Genomic DNA, 22,666 nt, shown 5'->3' with positions numbered 1-22,666 from the left:
ACACACACATCTCTGCCTTCCCAGTGTGTGTGTATCAGGGTGAGGACACACACACACACACACACATCTCTGCCTTCCCAGTGTGTGTGTATCATATGTGTGTGTGAGACACATAAGCAGACTAGGATAAACTAAATTCGAGGTTTCCTTCCAGTTGAACATTTATTTCTCTGATTATCTTTTTTTACATTTATGTAGTCAAAATTTTCAAGTTTAAACTATAATAAGAAAGTACTTTTCCATGGAATGGAATGGTTATAGAGGAATTTGTCCCTAGTATTTAAAATTTGGTGTTTATTATGATAAATTGACTGAAAATTCCATATGTTTAAGCTTTTTGCTTTCCTTGGTACCAATTTTCATAATTTTATAAGACTATCCATTTCATTCATATTTTAAATTTTGTTAGCATGAATTCATTCAAATCATCCTTTGATTATTGCCCATGTTCTCATATTATTTGTGGTTGCTTGGCTCTTGTCACTTTTATCACACTATATAGGGCACACTTCTTGGCGACTTTAGTTTTCTTGTGTTGTTTTGCTGATTCTTAAAAAAAATAAATGACACCTTCATTAGAATGACTTTTTCTATTTCCCACATTGTAAATTTTTTGAGTTTTCTCCTCCCTTTCTTGTGTGCATGTGAATATACATGTGTAACTTACAGGATCCCATTGCTATACATTTTATAGCTCTTAAAAATTTGACTGGCACCATATCTCTTTCCCAAATAGAAGGTACAGTTAAATCAAATAGAACAGAAGTTTGAGGACTATGTAGACTATGTGATACAGTTAAATCAAATAGAACAGAAGTTTGAGGACTATGTAGACTATGTGATACAGTTTAATCAAGCCAATGAGCAAATGCATTGTTTCACATTTGTCCTGAGAACACACAACACCCCGAATGCTACACACAGTTCAACAGGCAGGACAAACTTCACAAGGGCAATTCTGCAGGAGATGAATAGTTGATGATTTCTTTAAGATTTATTTATTTTTACTTTATGTGTATAAATGTTTTGCCTTTGTGTATGTGCACTGTATGCATACTGGTACCCACAAAGGGCACAAGAGGGCACCAGACCCTTTAACTGGAGTGAAGGATGGCAGTGAGCCATTTTATGGGTGCTGCAAATTGAACCCAGGCCCTCTGGAAGAGTCACAACGGCTTGTAACCACTGAGTCATATCTCCAGCTCCTGTGATATATATGTATAGCTTTTAAAATTAGAAATTAACTTTCATTATTCCCATTTTCCATATATGCTGTCAAATTACCTGTAGCCACACATTTTATTGTAACTATGTACATTCACTGTTTCCACTCTCATACTTACAGAAAATCTTCAGCTTCATCTTACCTTTCCTCTTTGTTGCAAGAGTTGCTTTTTCTTTAAGTTTTTAATTTCTATGGAAAAGTTTCTTTAGTTATGATTTTGATATAAATATCTGCTTCTTATGGTACTACAGAGAGTGTCAATTGCATTAAAGATACTTTGGAATATAATCTGAATATTTGAAGAACATCCTATGTATGCTTGAGGAGAATATCTATTTCATACTTTTTGAGACTAAAACTGGATGGGTAGATGGAAAGGAGGGAGGAAGACACCCTGAACCCCCAAAATCTGCCCTACATCTTACAAAGATTAGTTGAGTTCTGCCTTATGTGTAATCTGTTGGTTGTATCTGTCTTTGAGTGAAAGGAAACGGCTTCTTACCGGTGTGTTTCTCATCACTCCTATGGCAGGTCCTGCTTTATGACTCCCCTGGGCTGAGTCCTGAGTGTGCAGATAGGGAGAACTTGTTTTGACATGAAGGGAGAGCCTTTTGTTAGAAGACAGTGATCTCGCATGTTCAACATTTAGATCTCTTTCAATCTGCTCTGGACTTTTAGTTTTTGTTTGTCTGACACATCTTTGCCCAGCCTTTCATTTTTACCATTTCTAAATCCCTTTCACTTTTATAGCATGGAGTCATGTTTTCTTTGTGGGTCATTTAGAAAATCCTAACAAGAAGGGTAAATTGCACCTATTCCTGTTAGCTTCAAGTCTATCAGAGTTTAGATTATTGATCATATTATGTTAAACATTGCTTTATGCAACTTGTTTCATTTAATTTTTTCCTCCTCTTGGTATTCTTTTATAAGTCCTTATTCAATCAGTTATCAACTGTTTTGATTGCTGAGACTCCCACGTGTCGATGAAGCATGGGTCGGTGAAGCCATTGGCCAGTCAGCTTTTTCCTCACTTCTCTTTCTTAATCATCTTAGTTATGTATGGTATATGTAAATGCTATGTGGTATATGTAAATATGATATGTGATAAATGGTATATGTCTAGGCATATACATATTTCTGTATTTGCTGTTGCAAGGTTAGATCTATAATTCAGTGCATTGGATATTTGTCTTGAGACCTTTCTTCGGGTCATGTTCAGTTGAAGTATTCTTTCAATTAAGCAGGTTTCTAGGAAGTAATCTTGAAAACAATAAACTATAGAGCTGAGGGAGACAGGGGAGAGAGATGGATAAAGACAGGGATAACGAGGAGAGTTTTTGATTTATGGGATCCATTTTAAGCATTGTCTATCTTTTCTTCTTCTCATGGCCCCATTTCCCACACTGGACTGTCTTTGCTTGTCTTCTATATTGATATTTTACCCATTCTTTCGACCTTTTTATTTCTCTCACACTTTGCATTCTCTTGACTTTTGCATGCTCTTTCTCAGTGGTCTTTGTTATACTTCAGTTGGATCTATTCTGTCTTAGGCACTTTGTAACTTACCGTTTATGTCACAGAGCTTTCTTCAATGGTATTTTGGAGCTAGAAAGATATCTTGCTGATAAAGGCTAGGTTTACAACCAAACATCAAAAATAACATTTTGACAATTTCTTCTTCTCTCTCAATTGCTCCTCCATCTATCTGCGCTCACAGTTTTTAAATATCTGGTTCGGCATCTTGTTTTGTATTCTTATGAGCTTGGTTCAAGATACCTTACCGTCTTATTACAACTCGTGCTTCTGTTTTTGCCCCCATGTGAGGGAGAGTGACCAGGTCTCTTTGGTTGTATTCCTGTGACTCTCATTTCTGACCTTTTATAGAAATTTCATATGAATACAATCTACTATTTTCTGGTTTTTTTCAAATGTCTTTTATTCCCAGAGCAGCCGATGGATTACACTTTTTCTCAGGAGTACCTTCTCCTTTTCCTTTAGAGGAGTGTAGTTTTCACAGTAGGTTCTCCTGGCCTAATCTTTTATTTCAGCTGACAGTTAACTGCAGTCATTTGGTCCTATCTCATCCGAAGTCTCCAAGGCCACCAACATCACCTCCCTCTAATGCTGTCTTCCAGTACTTACACCACTCATTCCCGGTGCTTCAAACCCCTTTCTTCCAGGATCCTGGAAGCTATGGTGTGACCTACCAAATGTATCAGTTATGTTTCCCCACGTGAGGATGGGAACTTTCCTCTTGGGACTGACGTTCTCTGTCTTTCCATTTGAGTCCACACCAAGTTCCTGCCTGACTCCTCTTTCTAGTACACTCTCTATGTGACCAAGAGACTTTAGTGGGCTGGGGCATTTCTGTTCCTACTTAAACATGACTTGTAACTCTTACAGTTGTTTATTTCCCTTAATCCTGTAGCCATGTGGGCTATGAATAGCTGTGTTACTCTGTTTAGCTACTTATAGCTCAAATTAGATGTCAGGCTCCACAGTGAGAAGCCAAGAACATTTCAGAAAGCTGTCAGAAGTGAATTCCACTGACAAAGAGTGAGAAGGTTGAATTAATTTAGATTTAAGGAAGATAAGAAGGAAATAGAATTTTGTGTTCTGAATCCTGAGCACATAGGTCCCTTTCCCTATAGCCACAAACACTCTACAATGCTTTAAGAACAAAACACAAATCCCACCTGATTTCCTCTCTCCTCAGCTTTCTAATGAAGCTTGCAAACTTAAGCCAAATATGGCCACATCTAAATCTTTACCAGACAGTATCTTTATTGTGCCACACTTCCCTGCTGCCATTTATTGTCACCATCCCAGGGAGGTCCGTCAAACTTGTTAGCGTTGCAGAATTGCACAGCTGCGTTTGACAGCTTTTTTCTGCCAGGTAGAAAGGAGTAAGTACCCACAATATAACTGCACACATAATTGCTCATACACTAATGCCTGCCAAGGAAATCACACATATTTCTTTTCAGATTTGGTAAAAATGTGCTAAGAAACTAATTTATAGTCAAGTATCACTGAATTGTAGGGTTAATTGCAGTAGACAAGTGCCCAAGGAACTCCATCGTCATGCCCATCACAGAGTGGACTGGCAAAAGCAACAACAAACACCCCACAATCGGTGATGTAATCCTGTGGGGTCACCGCCACGCACTTGTGGTCCATCCCTAAGCAAAATATTATTTAGAAATTCCAGCATGAGGGTGTAGATTATCAACAAGAAACCTGTAGTTGGCTGTGGTCAATATTGTTAAAGTTCATTAGCATGCTGTAGTAATTAAATACTCATATTTAATCTATATGAATTAAATATTCCCACTATAAAGCATAATCCAGGCAGCTCTTCTTTACTAGGTCTAAAATCGTCCATGTGCTACACCACAGTTCCTGAGGATGCCTCTCAGCCTGGGTTCCCATGGTAACGTCCATGATGCTGCTCCTCTGTACAGGAATATCAGAGTGCAAGGCAACAGAACACAACAGAAAGGGACCACATTCTCTTATTGTGTTGTTAGGATTTTTAGTTTTAACTAAGTTGTTTGTTTTCCAGGTTGAATGGAATAGAGGTATAAAACTTACTTTTTCTTGCAATTTCTATGTTAGGAAACCAGTCTAGGTTAGTTTATCACTCATATATAAATTCTCTTACAAAAAGGAAAATGGATACTGGGGATTGGAACTCACATCGTAATACTTCAGCAGCTGGTGCTCTTACCCAGTTAGCTAGCCCACAGGACCCACTTCTCAAAGAACTTTCTCTAAAGATTCAGTTGGTGGCTACTGGGGAAGAGAAAGCCAGTTCTCTTCAGGGTTATGGCCTCTGGTAAGCAACTCACAGGACAGTGGATGGCTCTATCCCCACGCACATATTGGCAGCACTAATTTGGCTCAGTGGGATGAAAACCATGAAACTGGAGTACACGTGTTTGGGAATGAAAAGGGGTTGGGATTGGGAGGAAGAGATCAATGGTAGATTTGATCAAAATGATTTTATGCATCTATAAATTTTCAAGCAATTAAATGATTCATTTTTAAAATTCACAGTGAGATTTCCTAAAACTTCTAGCTAGTACTTCTGCATGAGTTTTCCAAGACAGTGTCATATTTTCTAATATATACTCAAAAACATAAAATATTGATGGCCGGGTCTTTTAATAGATGCATGGCCGATATGTCATATTACTCAACCGAAGAATCCCAATTTCTTCTTTCTTTCTATAATATTTGCCTCTAAAATTTAATCTAACAAGAACTTCAATTTGAAAAACAATATTAAAAAAAACTAAGTCAATAAAAACAATATAGGTTGAAGGAGATGTTCCTTATTCTGATCCCTATTCTAGTATCCAATATCTCGCTTCCAACCTGCTTGCCTTCTTGACTTTGGGGGGGGGTGGACATTAGGCTGCCCACCAGAGTGGACCTTCACATACCCTTCATGAGTTATCATTGCCAAGCCATACCAATCTGCCTCACAGGGAAGGCTCAGCTGTCAGTCTAGATTTTGCGTTCCTGCCCTTAAGCCTGAATCTTCTACAAGCAGCAAAAGGTTGTTGTAATAATATTTTTCTACTAAAGAAGAGCATGGGGCAATAGAATTTTTAAAAGATGAAATGGCAAAATTAATTCACATTCTTCAAATTGCCTGTTGAAAAAACACAGTATATAAAAAGAATATAAATTTAAACAACCTACAGTCTCATTTTATTTAAATACTGGACATTTAAATGCTACGGCTGGACCTGTGAGCTCAGGGGTAGATGTCTCACCTAGCATGTGTGAGGCCCTGGATTTAACCTCTAGTACTGGAGAAAATCTGATATTATCCATCTAAATATATCCTGTGATTTGAGCATCTGACGGCACATTGCTAAGCAGATGTCATATAACCAGTAGTGAGAATAAATGAAATATCTTTTCCCAATGTTTCCCTTCGGTCATTACTACGAATTTCAAAACAGATAAAAAGAACATATTTGATATGAAAACAAACAGAAAACGGAGGAGAGCTGGGTCAAGGGTTAGGGTGACGAGGAAGGGGAATCAACAGTAGCAAATTTTTCTTAGAAATGGCAGAATGATAACTAATGTTAGTTTTTAAAAATTAGATTGAAAATGGCGTACAGTTCCTCCCACTTTCCCTAATACCATTTTTCCAAGTACAGTTACTGAAACCATAAAATAACAGGCAAACTATTAAACTAATATAAAAGCTTCATTTGAATCTTGTCAGTTGTCCTACTTCTTGTCCAAGATCCAACCCAGATTACAAATTCTTTTTTATTAATCATGTCCTTGAGATCTTCCACTCTGCCTTCCTTTAGATCATCCATACACTTTTGAACAACACTGACCCATGATTTTGTGTAGTATCCCTCTACTTCCTATTGCAGGTTTTTTTTCTTATGATCCAAATGAAGTTGTTCAATTTAGGAAAAAAATTACAGAGGTCATATTGTATCCTCCTTGGTTTATAGTATCAAAATACTGACTGAAGAGTCAGCCAAATAATTTGAGTCTGCTTTGAAAAAAATCAACCAGATGAATAACTTCTTTAGGAATATGGAATACAGGTTGAGAAAGAGGCCAAATGGCAATAGCCATACCAAAGTCACCAAACTCAGACACAACTCAAGATGAGCAAGCAGAGATAGATGGCCAGCCAGACATGAGAAGGAAGGATTATTGCATGATTATATGCAGATTGCATGAAGTTGAACCACAGTTCAAAAGAACAATGGTGCAAGACAAAGAGCATCTTTCCCAAGAAACCCTAAAATATGTTCCACACAGCTCTCATGTACGCATCTCGTTCCCATAAGGTAGACCATCTTTGAACTGTCTATAAATATTGCTTATGTAACCCAAAAGCTGTTTATTTTGTTTTTGTTGGTTTGTTTGGGTTTTTTTTTTTTTTTGCTCTAGCATAGATGTGTCTATTCTCTGTAATTAAAATGGACCTAAAACTTTTTTTAAAAAATGGGACAGAGCAGTTTGGTTTGAGAGAGAGAGAAGAGGGAGGGAAGGAGAGAGGAAACATGAAGTGAATGTATAGGGAGGTGGGGGAAATCTGGAAGGAGTTGGGGGAGGGAAATTATGATCAAAACATATCATATAAAAAAATTAAATAAAATATAAATTAATGAAATGTCTATTGGTGATATGGGGAAAAGTATCCAAATGTAATAAAATGAATTTTAAGTTAGAGAAAAATAAATAAAAGTAGTGACTGGCAGCATTCATACAGGAAGGGGATTCACATTTAATCTTCCGATTCTTTTCCTCCACACAGGAATGGATGCCCATGTAACCTTCCAATTCTGTTCCCCGCGCAGGAATGAATGCCCATGTGATCTTCCGATACTGTTCCCCCACGCAGGAATGGGGATGCCCATGTGATCTTCCCATTCTGTTCCCCCACGCAGGAATGAATGCCCATGTAATCTTCCGATTCTGTTCCCCCACGCAGGAATGAATACCCATGTAATCTTCTGATTCTGTTCCCCCACGCAGGAATGAATGCCCATGTGATCTTCCGATGCTGTTCCCCCACGCAGGAATGGATGCCCATGTGATCTTCCGATTCTGTTCCCACTACAAAAAGTTGACGACTAACCACAGATGAACTTAGACACACATACAAATTTTGCAGGGTTGAAACATCTAATCACCAAGTTTGCATCACAATTTCGTGGCCTGCAGAAAATCTCAATTAAAACAGTTCTTAATTCTGCATTAACCTTGCTGACCGCAAATGTTTATTCTTCTGCTTTGTGGAGTCTGTGCTCTTTTGTCAATGTGACCTGATTAATCTCAAAGCTTTCAGGTGCTGCTGAATAGTGTTCTAAATGGTTCAGGGCCCAGGAGCCCCGGAGTGCATGCTTTCCTGGCTGGGTAAATAGTGCGATATTAGAAATTCCTTCTCTGATTTGTTAGCTTAATTTAGGAGGACGTAATTAGTTTTTGAGCCTATTCAACTTTAAATAACTTGTTTTTTTTTTTAACAATGAAGAGTAATTCTTCACTTTCCACCATCTAGATGTGTGCTCTTTAGCCGTAATCTAAATTTTGCTTCTTTTTACAAGTGGATGTTGTTACTGTTCATTAGCGTCCTAGCTCAGGTCATTCTCGCTCTTTCAAAAACAAAAGCTCTGTCAGTGACAACCACGGTGCCTTTCGAAAACTTAAGATTTCTGCTGTGCTGTTCCAGAGTAGAGCGACCATAGTTGATAATCCTTTACCCAGGATTTTTTAAAGCTGGAAGGTTTTGAACATTTCACCACAATAAGGGGCAAATATTTGGAGATGTAGATATGCTTAGTCTGAAATATTGTACAAAATGTACAGATATTAAAACATCATAACACTTTGGCCTGTTCTATGTCATATATACACATACATACACACACACACACACACACACACACACATATATATACACACAAACGCATTCATACATTTGTATACACATACGCTTATCTTTTTTTTAAAGAGCAGCATAGGCTATATTTATTCATTTATTTATTTTGGTTTTTCAAGACAGGGTTTTCCTGTGTAGCTTTGGAGCCTTTCCTGGAACTTACTCTGTAAACCAGGCTGGCCTCGAACTCACAGAGATCCACCTGCTTCGGCCTCCCAAGGGCTGAGATTAAAGGCGTGCGCCACCACCGGCCGGCTCTACGCTTATCTTTTTAAACATTGGTCTGTCTACTACCTTCACAAGTGAAGCAATGAATATGTTTGTTATTGTTATGTATATGCTGTTATATGTCTGTCAACTCTGCGAGTATTTAAAATGAAGCCAGGGGTGGTTTTTAGTAATAGGGAATTGGCTATACTGTAATATTAATCATCCCAAAGTATGAACCCAAATCAGTAATAGATAATTTTAATGTATATATGTTTATAACAAAATTTTATTTTATCATGAATTCTTAAATAATTTTCTTGGAAATATGAAGCAAGCAAACAAATCAGCATCTCGGGAAGAGCAAAACGGATTCTTCCTAATTTCTGAAAAATCAAGGTGGCGAATAAAACCGTGTATAGCAAATTGTCCCCAAGACCTTTCCCATTGTAAATCTGACAGAGATAACCAGTGGCTTTGACCTCCGGCTCCTGTAAGAACGAGTGACTCACTTGCAAAAGAGCCAGAGAGAAGAAATAAGAGAAGGGGGATGGTCTATGAGATGAAAGGTTGCTTAGAAGTTTCATTATGAACTGCTTCTCCATGCTCTTATATACCTGTCAAGGTATTAAACGTGTTAGAAATGTGGATTCGTGCACTGAGCCTCATAAGTGGCAAATGCCCACGATACCATTCTGCCATACATCTATTCTTCTGCTTTAGTTGCTTCTAAAAGACACTGGGTAAGTATCGTCAAGGGAAGAATTTTTAATAGGCAGAGTCTCCATTAGCTTTGGGTACCTGATGAAAACCTCTGCATTGTGAATCCTCTATCTTCCCTTCCGTGAGGATCACATTGGGCCGTAGACTCCTCACGCACTGACCTGAAACTCTACTTGAAATGTCATAAAACGGAAGAAAGTAACTGCATCGGGTCAGCCTTCTAAACCCACACAAAGTTTGAATTCCTAAATCTATAGATCTTTAAAATTCGGGAGTGAGAAATCATGAATCTGTAATTAATTTAATGGCACAATCATCATTCATATGTTCCCATTGAGGCTACGAATTTGCACTCCTGTAAATGGGAAGATGGCAAGCTAGAAACATCCAGTTGGCTTTGGATAACCAGCTTGAGCACTCGTCCCTGGGGAGGACCATTTCTCCTGCTTTCGGGATTCCTTGCGTTCCTGTAGCTTGTTGTCTAGGGCTGGTGACCACGAGAGTCCCCCTCCCATGCTGGCATGTCTTTTGGTGTCATTCTTGTCCACATCTTGTTGAGGCAGTCATGTGATTGTGACTTCATGAGTGTGGATGCCCCGATACTTCTAGGAGACGCAGTGTTACAGAGCAGACTTTTTACTCCTCTGTCTCTTGCGATTTTTCTGCCCCGTTTTCCACAATATTCTCTGAGCCTCGGGAACAGGAGGTGCACAGGGAACATTAAATGGACTAAGCATTTGTTATCTATGTAACAGCAGTGTGAAAACAGGGGCCAGGGGCAAGGACTGGGAGAGAGAAGGTGAGTGTATCTGAGAGGGATGGGAGGGGAGAGGGGATGACAGAAATGACAAAATTATATTTTAATTTCAAAAAATAAAATAAACACAAAAAGATCACAAATCCTCTAATCCAACATTCTACCTCCGAGAATTTATCATTGCTAATATATTCCATAGAAAAGCAATAAAGGGTTTAGTTGGTAGTGTGTCGTGCCCAGATGGTGCCTATTATAGGAAGTTCACCACAATCAATAGGAGATGGTTGCAAACTGCTATTCTGTGATATTTAAATCCTGCAATAATGTTCATACCATTGATACTTTGTCAAATAATATATCAAGCTATATAATAATAAGTGCTTTAATTAAAAATTAGCCCATAAGCGTAGAGCAATTTGAAATATGCTCAACAAAATACAAAATATTCACAGTGGTTATTTCTGTGTGGCACGATTACCCATAATTCTATTTTTTTCCAGTAACTTGGCTTGGTTCATCAGAATATATGTGACTACAATAACACTGTTCAATGTCTCTCAATGTACTACATAGGCATGCAAATGCATACATTGGCTCTCAAATTACATATATAGAATTGGTGTTTAGCAAGGAAAATAAATGTTCTTTGTCAGACTTTCTGGCGAAGCCTCGGGGAATGTGGCTAGCAGAGTTAGACAGTAAAGTCTTTGTTTTAAACAGCATGTTCTTGACAGTAACAAGAATTATAAAGCTATTGATATTCTCAATGTGCATGTACTAAACTTAAGCTTAGAGAATTAGAAATATTCTCAAGAAAACTACATTGGAAATTTTAGACTTTTTTTAAAAAAGTAAATAAATTAAAAAAAATGTATCCAGTAAAAATCCTGGCAGTATCCAAATTCTGACCACTGTGGTAGGAATGGCACTGGCCGCTACTACCTCAGTCGAGAAATTCCGACCCGCGTGGCGGGAATGGCGCGGCCCAGCCCGCTGCTACCCCTATCAGTTGCGAATGTGCAACATCTTCGTTTCATTCACCACAATTTGCTATCCTCAGGAATGTATTCTGAAAATATGGCATTTATTCCAAAATGCTCCTTTCACAACACAAACAAATAAGAGAGCGGCATCCCCTCTGAGGAAAGCGGGTTAGCCTTCTGTACGGAACTGGACCGTGGGAACACGATGAGGCGCGAGCCTCATCCTAGGCAGAAGCAAACAGCCAACCCCCGCGGGAAATCTGTAGGGAAGGGCGATTCGGGTTTAACTGCCAGTTTTCCAGTCAGTGCTATTTACAGCTCCCTCAGTGTGTCTGAAATCCGGGCCACTCCTATAGGTTTTATTCATTTTATTCTGCTTGGAAGACCATTTTTAAAAATCTATGAACAATTAAATTATATTACTTTTTATTAGGAAATTGTGATATCTATTCTTTACTTACTGAAAAAAATAACTTTTTATTTTTCAGAGCTTCCGTATGGCTGGGAAAAAATCGATGATCCCATATATGGAACTTACTATGTTGAGTAAGTCTCTAAGCGTGATGTTAACTTGTACTAATGTGTCATGAGATTGTGTCAGCGTTTCATTTGTTGAGCTTGCGTGGCTAACAGTCCCTTCCGTTCCGTTTTCATCCGAACTGCCTGCAAAGACTCTGGGGGCCATGGCTAGCGACTTCCCGATTCTGCAGCTGGCTGATGGGCCGTTCCTTTTCCTTGACTCACGGTTCTGAAACGTCAATTCAGGAAGTGTGTTCCACACTATCCTCTGAAAGAGCGATGATTAAAGACACTTAAGTGAATGCCTTTCATTTGGAAATCAGAATGTTGGGAGCTGCCTGCTTGTGCAAAGAGATTTCAGATTCAGCTAACTGAATCCGGCCTGCCTTCCCATTGAAGGAAAAGAAAAAGTCTGGGTGCTTTCTCCTTAGAACCCCACAGTATATCTGCAGTGTTCTTCCAGTACACTGGACTTTTATGCTTCATATTGGTTGTTGCATCTCCCTCTAGCCATAGCATGAACTATCTCCATCTACATATTGTGTAACTCAGACTAGAGACTCTACCAATGACTAACTTATTACACACATATTGTTTAAGAAAATAAAACTATATTCATAATTCTCTAACATTATTGTGTAATTTACTTTCAATTACATTCTCCTCTGATTGAGAATGGCTAACTCTTATTCATCACATGGTATTTGTAATGTTACTGCTAATTCTATATGCAATACTATCTTAGAAATCCGGTGTTTGCAAAGCCAATGACTTTCGTAGTGTTTATCAAGACTGAATACTTTTTCCTCTCATCATAAGCCACGTACAGTAATAATGAGGATGCCAAGGGTCGTATATTAATGGCTTCTTACTAAACTGCTCTGTGGTAGCATCCAAGCAGTTACTGGCTTTGTTTAGGTGTCAAGCCCTTCTTGGTGCTGCAGATATTCAGATGAGGGAGCCCTGTGAACCCCACTGCCCTGAGCTCATCCTGCATGAGCACTTGTCTCAATGACTTTGACCCCGCCCATGCTCCTCTGGAGAAGCCCCGAGTTCGGCCCCACAACCCATCATTACATACTCCTGGCTGAGGTGAATCCAGCTCATTTATTATAAATACTCTTCTAAGATAGTGTTTACCCTCTAGTGTGTGGACACTCAACTGATATAAAAGGTAAGGTAAATGCATAGTTATGCCTGATTGCAAAGAAGAGAGATAGGCTGGAAGAGAGGGGGGGAAATCATTTGTAAATGCTTGCACAAACTCTGAGTCCTATTAAAATTGAGGAACATACTTGTTTGGATAGTAATAAGTTTTATTCCTGATAAATTTGACAGTCTACTGAGTAGACTAAGTCCTGGCTTGAGTACTTGTTTGTGTTTGTTTACCACACTTGGGATCAAATCTATGGATTTTCATATTTAGGAAAGTGCTCTACCCCTGATCTCTATACTTACCCCTTCTAAATTGTCTTTTTTTTTTACTAAAAAATTCCACCTCCTCCCATCCTCCCATTTTCCTCCCAGAGCCTGCCCTCCCCCTCCCCCTTCCTCTCCAGTCCTAAGAGAAGTCAGGGTGCCCTGCCCTGTGTGAAGTCCGAGGCCCTCCCCTCCTCCATCCGTCTCTAGGAAGGTGTGCCTCCGAACAGAGTAGGCTCCCAAAAAGCCAGTACATGCAGTAGGATCAAAACAATCTATAGATTCAATGCAATCCCCATCAAAATTCTTCACAGACCTTGAGAGAACAATAACCAAACTTATATGGAAAAACTAAATTGTCTTAATTCACTAGTCGGGCCCCAGCATGCCTCAGCATGTAGCATCTGAAGTCAAGTGTGTTTCCAAAGAATGACACAGGACTGAGATGTGTGAAATGCCATCTCCGTGTAATACATTGACCCGTGACATCAATGAACAACAATCCTCTCCTTAGTCCCAGTGTTGGCAAACTTCATAACGATCCAGGTAACAAATATTCGGGGATTCACAGTTTCTTCTTTTCTAGTGATGTCATTTTCGTGTGTAAGGAACTCTACCACAATGTGTTATCTACAAAGAGGCAAGAGCACAGGCCAGGTCCAATGTGCAAGTCCTAATCTGCTGATCCCTGCCTCCTTCTTCTTATTTTTTTTTAAATTGAAAAAATTTCTGCCTCCTCCCCGCCTCCCATTTCCCTCCTCCTCCTCCCACTCCTCTTCCCCTCCCCCATCCCTGCCTTCTTCTAACTCTTCATATTGTTTCTTCACATCTGACTTCATGAGCTTTAAAACTAATCTCCAGTGTGCAGACAGCATTTAACTTAAGCCCCTCTCCTTGCACTGAACATTTATCAGGACTATGATAAGCACCCACACATCAGAAAGCTGTTTCTACCTACCTGATCCTCATGGGAAGGCCACAGAGGGTAGACTAGGGGTCAGCCATTGCTGATCTTCATGGCAAGGCCACAGAGGGTAGACTAGGAGTCAGCCATTGCTGATCCTCTTGGGAAGGCCACAGAGGGTAGACTAGGAGTCAGCCATTGCTGATCCTCTTGGGAAGGTCAGAGGGCAGACTAAGAATCAGCCATTGCTGATCCTCTTGGGAAGGCCACAGAGGGTAGACTAGGAGTCAGCCATTGCTGATCCTCTTGGGAAGGCCACAGAGGGTAGACTAGGAGTCAGCCATTGCTGATCCTCTTGGGAAGGTCAGAGGGTAGACTAGGAGTCAGCCATTGCTGATCCTCTTGGGAAGGTCAGAGGGCAGACGACTCTCGCACTCAGCCATTGACTTGCATAGGTCTACAACCCTAAAAAGAAACTCTGTTAAGTTTTTACTCCGAATTGCTTCTTACTGGTTTTTAATTACGTTATGCTCCTCTATTTCTCTCCTTCATTTTCCGTTTATCACAGCCATGGGTAAAAACCTATCCAGAGTTCAATCATGTTAGTCCACTGTCAGAAAAAATGAGTCTGGTAACTCCAGGTTTCAAGTGATTTCAGGTCAGCTAGAGAGTCAAAGTAGCTAAACTTCCCTCGGGTAGATCGAGCTGTGCTATTTCCCATATCCTTGTTATTACCCGACTCGAGAGAGTGTACCAACTCTAGTCACTAGGTATGTCTGGCCAAGCAGAAAATTGAGACGACAAAGCAGCTAGTCTAAATACGCAGGTCACATTAAGTATAAAATAATCAAATATTTTCTTAAAAATTAATCAGCATATTTTAATGTCTCAGGTTACTGTATATATGTACATCTTATCGTATGATATATATATATATATATATATATATATATATATATATGAAAGAGAAAGTTGTGTGTGTGTGTGCTGCCTGAAGAAATGTCTTCCATCAAAACAGAGAATTGGTCATGTATTTTTATTAGAGTATATCTATTTACATGATTTTTTTTCAACTGTGTATCATCTCCAATATGCTGCCATTGGCACAGGCGCATTTTGGCTCTGAAAGCAGTCCTGCTCATGAAACTTATCAGACAGAAATACAAACAGAGGCCAGGTGGCACTTTTGGTGCATGGTCTGAGATTGCTGTGGGGTGGGGAGGGACGCCACGTACCTTCTTGAGGTATTTTATGCAGAAAAGTAATCCATTTCTAGTCTAAGTTAACTTATCAACTTTTCTAGTACAGATATAAATAATAAAATAACAATTTTGAGGTTTCATCCTGTGCTAGAGGGCTTGCCAAGCACGTTCAAGGATCTAGGCCTAGTCTACACCACCACCACACACACTCCTTACATTAATATACCATTCATAGTTACAGAGATAACATTAATGTAAGCATTTTTACAATTGTGGATTTAATTAATTTTTAAAAGCAGGGTTATCAAATGGTCAGCCCTGAAGACATACATACAAGGAATAGTATGCAGACAGAGCTGGTTATATTTAGGAGTGTACATATAAGCTTGTAATAGCAATAAGTGATATAAGGGGTCACGAATTTGAAGCGAATGGAGAGGGAAAAAGAAGGGAGTTTGGGGGAAGGAAAGGAAAGGGAGAAATGTTATAATTAAATTATATTCTCAAAAATAAAACTAATAAAGACAAAGTTACCTTTATAAATCTTTGTAAATTTATGCCCAAGAAAATATTGGCTCACTAATGCTGCTAATGGCATTGGTGGCAGTGGGGAGTGATTTTTTTGTAGCGTTCCCACTTTTTATGACCAATCATACATCCATTTATGCAGTTATAAGTACTGGTTACAAAGTAATGAAGAGCAACTGTTTTGTCCAATTGTTTATGTTAAAAACACAACCTACACCCCTAGACACTAGAGGGACGGACACCTGAGCAGTCAGTGACTCTTCATCCAGGCAAGCAACAGCTCAGGGTAGAAGCTACACAGTGGATTCTGCCCTCTCCAGGAATGGCAAGTTGAGACCAGTCCTGGGCATTTAGCCCAGCTGTACTTACACACCTATTCCTGCCAAACAACGTGGCCAGGCATAAAGGAATTCCAGCAATCAATAGCAAAGTATGTTTGCACAGCTAGGATGCTGCAAAGCCTAGACTACACAGGTTTTAACCTCTCTACTTACCCCGTATGGCCTAATTTTGTCCTGAGTAAATTGATTTTTAAATATTGTGGGTATACTGTATCCAAGAGCCAGGAGGAAGAAGTCCTCCTCCTCATTATCATCCCCTACATACACACAGAATAATTACTATCTGTTCAATATACAGTGTGTGCCGTGAACTGGGTTCTTCTACCACACTTACCACACTCTGCAGTGATGACAAAGTGGAGGAAACCCTTTCCAAAGAAGCTGACTCCCTAGGAAGCACACACCATTGACCCTGGGGCTAAAATGTGGGCAGAGGGTGTTCGGCTGAAGGGCCCAGACTCCAGATTCTTGTGAATCATGCCTCTCATAAATTTTGTACATACAACCCATAATATTCCATACAAGCCTTTGAGTCTCAACCCTAGGAAGATGGGACTCCTACAAGAACGTGATGACTCCCCTCTAGATCTAGAACAATTCCACAGCAAGATGCTCAAGGCTAGAAGGCCATGCTCCCTATCAAGCCCATGAAATGAGCATTGTGAGCCACCAGGTCCATGCCCGATACTGTGAAAAGGGTTCCCAAAGCAGTATAGAAACTGGAAACGAGACCCGAACCAGAAGAAAAAGCCCCTGGCTTCGTGGGGCCAGGTCAGGGAGTGTGGGACACTTGTTCACAGCACACAGAACTGTGTGGTACAGCGGGCCCTATCAGCATCACATCTCATGTCATCTGCAAGTCAGACAGTAGACTGAGCTCTATTCTAAATGCCAGCCAAAAGAAGTAAAGCCAAGTTTTCCTGATGGACACCAAATCCATGCTAGTGCCACACTTAGTGATGTATTAGAAAGTCCTGAAGCTGCTAACCAGAAATGTAACTGTCACCGTTCATAAAGGAAGGGAAAAATTAATGCAAAAAGTGCAAACCGTGACACTGAACAGCTGTGACTTTTGTACAAATGTGGATTTCTCGCCTCTTTTGTGAAACTATGTCTGCTGGGTACATTCTGGTTTTAATGGCAGTTACACAATTTACTTAAGCAGCTAATCCAGAAGACACAGTTTCTTGGGATGGCTTTCCTGCAGGCTGCCTCCCCTGGCACAGAGAGAGAAGTCAGCCATAGAATGACATTTAAAATCGTCGCGGGCTCTGACAGATGTGATTTTCATGCAAAGGTCTGAAAAGCTTCTCACATGATGTCACACACACACACATCTGCTGCTCTAAGACATGGTTCACGTGCAGTTGCCGAAAGGGCTGCCTGATATCGTCAGGGAGAGCCGAGTGTTAGGGGGAAGTGCGCCCACTTTCTGATGAGCATTTGTCATGATGTAGGGACGTGGAAAGTGGCTTGAGAAGATTTTATCCCATCATATGAACGTTGCTCTCCTGAGTCATTTTCTAGATTTTCCAAGGGGGGAAAAAGTCTCCTAGCTTAAAGCTTTTCTTTAAAGTACACATGTAAAATACGCACAGTTAGAAATAAGCAAAGAATGTGCTTAAAAATCTCGCTCTCTAATTGTCTGGATGCTGGACAGTGCTGTTTCAGTTTCTAATTGTCTGGATGCTGGACAGTGCTGTTTCAGTTTCTAATTGTCTGGATCTGGACAGTGCTGTTTTAGTTTCTAATTGGATGCTGGACTGTGCTGTTTCAGGTGCTAATTGTCTGGATACTGGCTGTTACTCTTTCAGGTTCTAATTGTCTGGATACTGGACGTTACTGTTTCAGGTTCTAGTTGTCAGGATACTGGCTGTTACTGTTTCAGGTTCTAATTGTCTGGATATTGGCTGTTACTGTTTCAGTTTCTAATTGTCTGAATACTGGCTGTTACTGTTTCAGGTTCTAATTGTCTGGATACTAGACGTTACTGTTTCAGGTTCTGATTATCTGGATACTGGACATTACTGTTTCAGGTTCTAATTGTCTGGATACTGGATGTTACTGTTTCAGGTTCTAATTGTCTGGATACTGGACGTTACTGTTCCAGTTTCTAACTGGATACTGGACATTACTGTTTAAGTTTCTAATTGGATACTGGACGTTACTGTTTCAGGTTCTAATTGTCTGGATACTGGCTGTTACTGTTTCAGGTTCTAATTGTCTGGATACTGGACGTTACTGTTTCAGGTTCTAATTGTCTGGATACTGGACGTTACTGTTTTACTTTCTAATTGTCTGGATACTGGACTTTACTGTTTCAGTTTCTAACTGGATACTGGCTGTTACTGTTTCAGTTTCTAATTGTCTGGATACTGGACGTTACTGTTTCAGGTTCTAATTGTCTGGATACTGGACGTTACTGTTTCAGGTTCTAGTTGTCAGGATACTGGCTGTTACTGTTTCAGGTTCTAATTGTCTGGATACTGGCTGTTACTGTTTCAGGTTCTAATTGTCTGAATACTGGCTGTTACTGTTTCAGGTTCTAATTGTCTGGATACTGGACGTTACTGTTTTACTTTCTAATTGTCCGGATACTGGACATTACTGTTTCAGTTTCTAACTGGATACTAGACTGTACTGTTTTAGTTTTATTCACCTCTTAAATATCAAGAATATCTTTGATGCTTTTAAATACATATTCAAGAAATAAATGTTTTCCCCAATGAATAAATGAATGTAACTGAAGATGCAGATCAGACGTGACGCTGAGAAAAGGCCTCAGCATCTCAAGTGGACTCTGAATTGTGTGACCAGTTTCTGGACCTCTCGGTTACTGTTTCTCACACGTATGTGCTGCACAGTTAGTTACTTGGCATGTGAGATCTTGGGGAGACAGACTGTAGCAAAGGAGGAAGGACGAAGAGAAAGAATACAGAATGGGCAGTGGGGAGGGAAAAGCATTTATCGCACATGCCATAAGCACTCAGTCTTTGTAGGTGACCAATCTGATTTCCTCTTCCCCTGAGACCTGTGGAGTCTGGGTCATTATCCCACTTCATAGAACAAGAAGCCAATGCACAGATGCTCTTACAAGGCTAAAACACTAGGCATTTTCCTTCCAGAGTTAGCATGTAGCACAATTTGTCATAAGTGTCCAAAATGCTACTTTTAGTTTAGCTTATACTGCTAAGAATAATTGTGTGTGTGCATGTGTTTTTCTTTTGGTAACACTTGATTTTCCAGTGATTTCATGATTACAATATAACACACAAAGTGAACAATTCTATGGGAAATTTTGATTTGTAAAGAAACAAGTAACTTACTGTAATGGCCGGAAATTTCTTTACCATTGGTGGAAATTCTGTAAGTCACACGATACTGCCAGAGGGTAAGGCTGCAGGTTCCAGTGATGTACACAGGGAAATTAGAGTGCAAAATTACCTAGCATGTATGTCATCTTAAGTAGCTGGGCATCAGTAGTGATAATACAAGACACACCCTCTGTAAGACAGCAGCTTAGTGTCCAGCATGCCTCCACCTTCATTATCCAGGTGCCAATCACCACGTTTACGAATGAGGAACCCAATCTCTGAGGTCTCCAAGGGCCAGTAAGACTGGGCTAAGCCACGTAGAACAAGACAGGCCCCAGTAAAACAGCTGCTTTAGATGTTGTCCAAATTTTGTACTTGACAAAGTGTTTTCTTGTAGTTAGTGAATGACCTTGGAGCAAAAAGCTTTGGAGTTAGACAAGAGGCACTACCAGAAGAGAAATGATTGCATATGCTTTCTGTGGGTATATACTAGAAAGTCACGGTGTCTACATGTGAAAACATACCCATTCTATAATTAGGTGCTTCTCCTTCCTTCTTTCTCTCTTGCCTTCCTACCTCCTTTCTTTCCTTCTGTACTAAGGACTTTCCTTTTTGCTCTCCCTGCTTGACCCATGTGGATTTTATGGTTTTGTGGACCAGTTCCTTCACCCTGAAGAAGGCAAAGATTCGCGCCTTCTGAGAGAGCTGTCCATAGCTTAGTGAGGAACACAAACAGTATTTTTCCACAAATAACTTTCATAGTTTTAATAGATGTTACCTCAATGGCAAAAGAAAAGGAAATTTGCTACATCAGGTTTTTTCTGAGACTATTTTAAGGGTTTTTTTGGGAATTTCAAACATAGTTATTCACATCATTTCCATAGCAACCCTTCTCCTCCAACCCCTCCTATGGCCTTTTCCTCCCTCTTTTTTAATTATTATTTTTGCATATATGTACATATATACCTATATCTACTGTTATTGTGCTAATGCATATTGTAGTAATACATAACTATCTATTCAGTGTTGCTCATCTGTATGTGCATTTAAAGCTGACTGCCTGGGATGGGACCTGTCAGGGAGTTCTCTGGAGAAAGCCAGTTTTCCCTTTGAGCAGCCAAGAACAGCTGTAGCTCTTCGTCCAGGAATGGGGCATTGGGAAATTTTCCCCACTCATGCTGGTGTGTCAGCCGGTGGTGTCATTATTCAGGTCTTGATTATGAAGTCTTACTGTTGCGATTCCATGGTTGGGGCTCCCCTTTCATAGGCATGGAATAGATAGAAGACTATCTCAGCAGGCATCCTGGTTGGGTTCTTAGGACTTTTCTGCATCTTTTTCTGGGGGTTTTCCTGAGCTTCGAGTTGAGTAGTTGTGTCAAGTTGCATCATTTGGGGTTGAGCACCACACATTACTTGTCAAAGAAGAGTATGTACAGCCACATTGCTGTTTGCTTGAGTTTAAGCATTTTTAATGGAATTAAACGAAGCCCTCATTTAGGTACTTTTGGAGAAGCGGAACACGGGCAAATATTGTAATAGTTATACAGTGACCCTGGGTGGTAGCCAGCAGGCAGGGAAAACTCCTGCAGTGGCAGCTGTATGAGGTACACCAACCCCGATTGTCATCAGACCAGAGACGGGGTCAGATATACCAAGGGTAGCAAGAGACAGCACACTGTGCTGTGCTCAGCACGTTCCCTCCTACTCTATTGTGAAGAAAGAGAGAACTGTGGAGATGCAGGGGTGGGGGTTGTTGCTTAAGCGAATTGCAGACAACTTTCCTAGCTGGGTATGAACTGTGTGGAAAGTGGCATTTCTGCACAGAGAGGACCTATGAACCTATGGGGTCTTGCTATCCCTCCTGCAGGACGAGGGACCCACCTCCAGAGAGCTGGCTGCTGAGGTAACTCAGAGCATGATGCCAGCATCTTTCTTGGGCTCGCTCTCTTTGCCTCTTGCCCATGCAATGTGATAAGTAGGTCATGGTTCTATTCGTGGGCAGCTCTTCCACCTCACAAATTCTCCCCAGACTGACTGAGCTGCCTTCCATGCAGGAGCAACAGATTATCTCTTGCTAACATTCTGTCATGACAGACTTCAGAATCATTTCTCAGTCTAAAAATCAGTTCTGTAGTTTGCAGATGAAGTGAAAATTGCATAGAGTCAAAATTTTCCTGAAGTTTCCCGAGATCGTGTGGTGTTAGAGACTTGCATACTGAAAGAACAGAATTCTTTCTAGAATTAAAGTGGCTTTTGGGTGTTTGGTCCTCTTGGTCTTCCATAGCTCTAGAAGAGGAACCACATTTAGCATGGAGAATGCCAACATTATTAGAGGTCAGAGAGAACCTGGACAAACTGAAGAAGCAGAAACTGATGTCATTTTTAAGAGGCTCTATACTTGAATAAGACAGGTGATGGCCACTAGCAAGACAGACCGTAACACCACGCCAGCCCACATGAAAGATGTGATTCACGTCTCCATTAATTCGGAGATGTTTTTCAAAACCCCTTTTCTGTGTCCTGGATTATGATGTCAGTTTAGGTTACAGCCCTGTGTTTCTGACATTTGAATACATGGCTCAGCACCAAGTTTCACTGATCTCTCTCACCCTGGTCTGGTAAACGAATGGTTTAGATTGGTTTATTACTATGATCTCTTGCAGTTCAAGGAAGATTCTCTGCCTCTTGTGTTAGCATGGATAAACTTGGCCATTTTCCTGTATTAAGCCTTATTATTTTCTCATTATAGCTGTAAATGAAAGCATGCTTAAAAACTTTTGAAGTATTTGAATTCAAGTTCTACTTTTGTTTATCTAGATGGCAACCTATATCACCAATATTTTATGCTAGTGCTTAAATGATAGTTTATGGAAAGACCACTTCCCTAAATGGTGATTTGTTACAATAGACTGTGGAGAAGAGCAAAAATGGACTTGATATACAGAGTATACAGAGACATAAGATTGCTAAAATTATTACTTAAAAGGAAGATAGATAAAAGATACATTTATAGACGAAATTTAGGGTAAGAAGAATACTTTTAAGATTTATTGTTTTATTTTTATTTGTGTAAATATTTTGCCTGCATGTAAGTCTATATACAACATGC

At 40.0% G+C, this 22,666-nt stretch overlaps 1 protein-coding gene across 6 annotated transcripts in view; it reads left to right on the top strand.

Annotated features, from left to right (window-relative positions):
* LOC121458759 (membrane-associated guanylate kinase, WW and PDZ domain-containing protein 2-like) overlaps positions 1–22,666 on the top strand; it is a 1,271,545-nt gene that overhangs the window by 958,868 nt on the left and 290,011 nt on the right. For all 6 annotated transcript variants that reach the window (XM_041668118.1, XM_041668117.1, XM_041668122.1 and 3 more), the window contains one exon: positions 11,819–11,876. In XM_041668118.1, the coding sequence (XP_041524052.1) occupies positions 11,819–11,876 (58 nt within the window). The remainder of the gene's footprint in view (positions 1–11,818; positions 11,877–22,666) is intronic.

Source organism: Microtus oregoni, unplaced genomic scaffold (assembly GCF_018167655.1).
Source record: "Microtus oregoni isolate MIOR12 unplaced genomic scaffold, Mior012 000018F_ref0000195, whole genome shotgun sequence".
Classification (NCBI taxonomy): Eukaryota; Metazoa; Chordata; class Mammalia; order Rodentia; family Cricetidae; genus Microtus; species Microtus oregoni.
The sequence above is the reverse complement of the archived record's forward strand: the minus strand, read 5'-3'. Positions and strand labels throughout refer to the sequence as shown.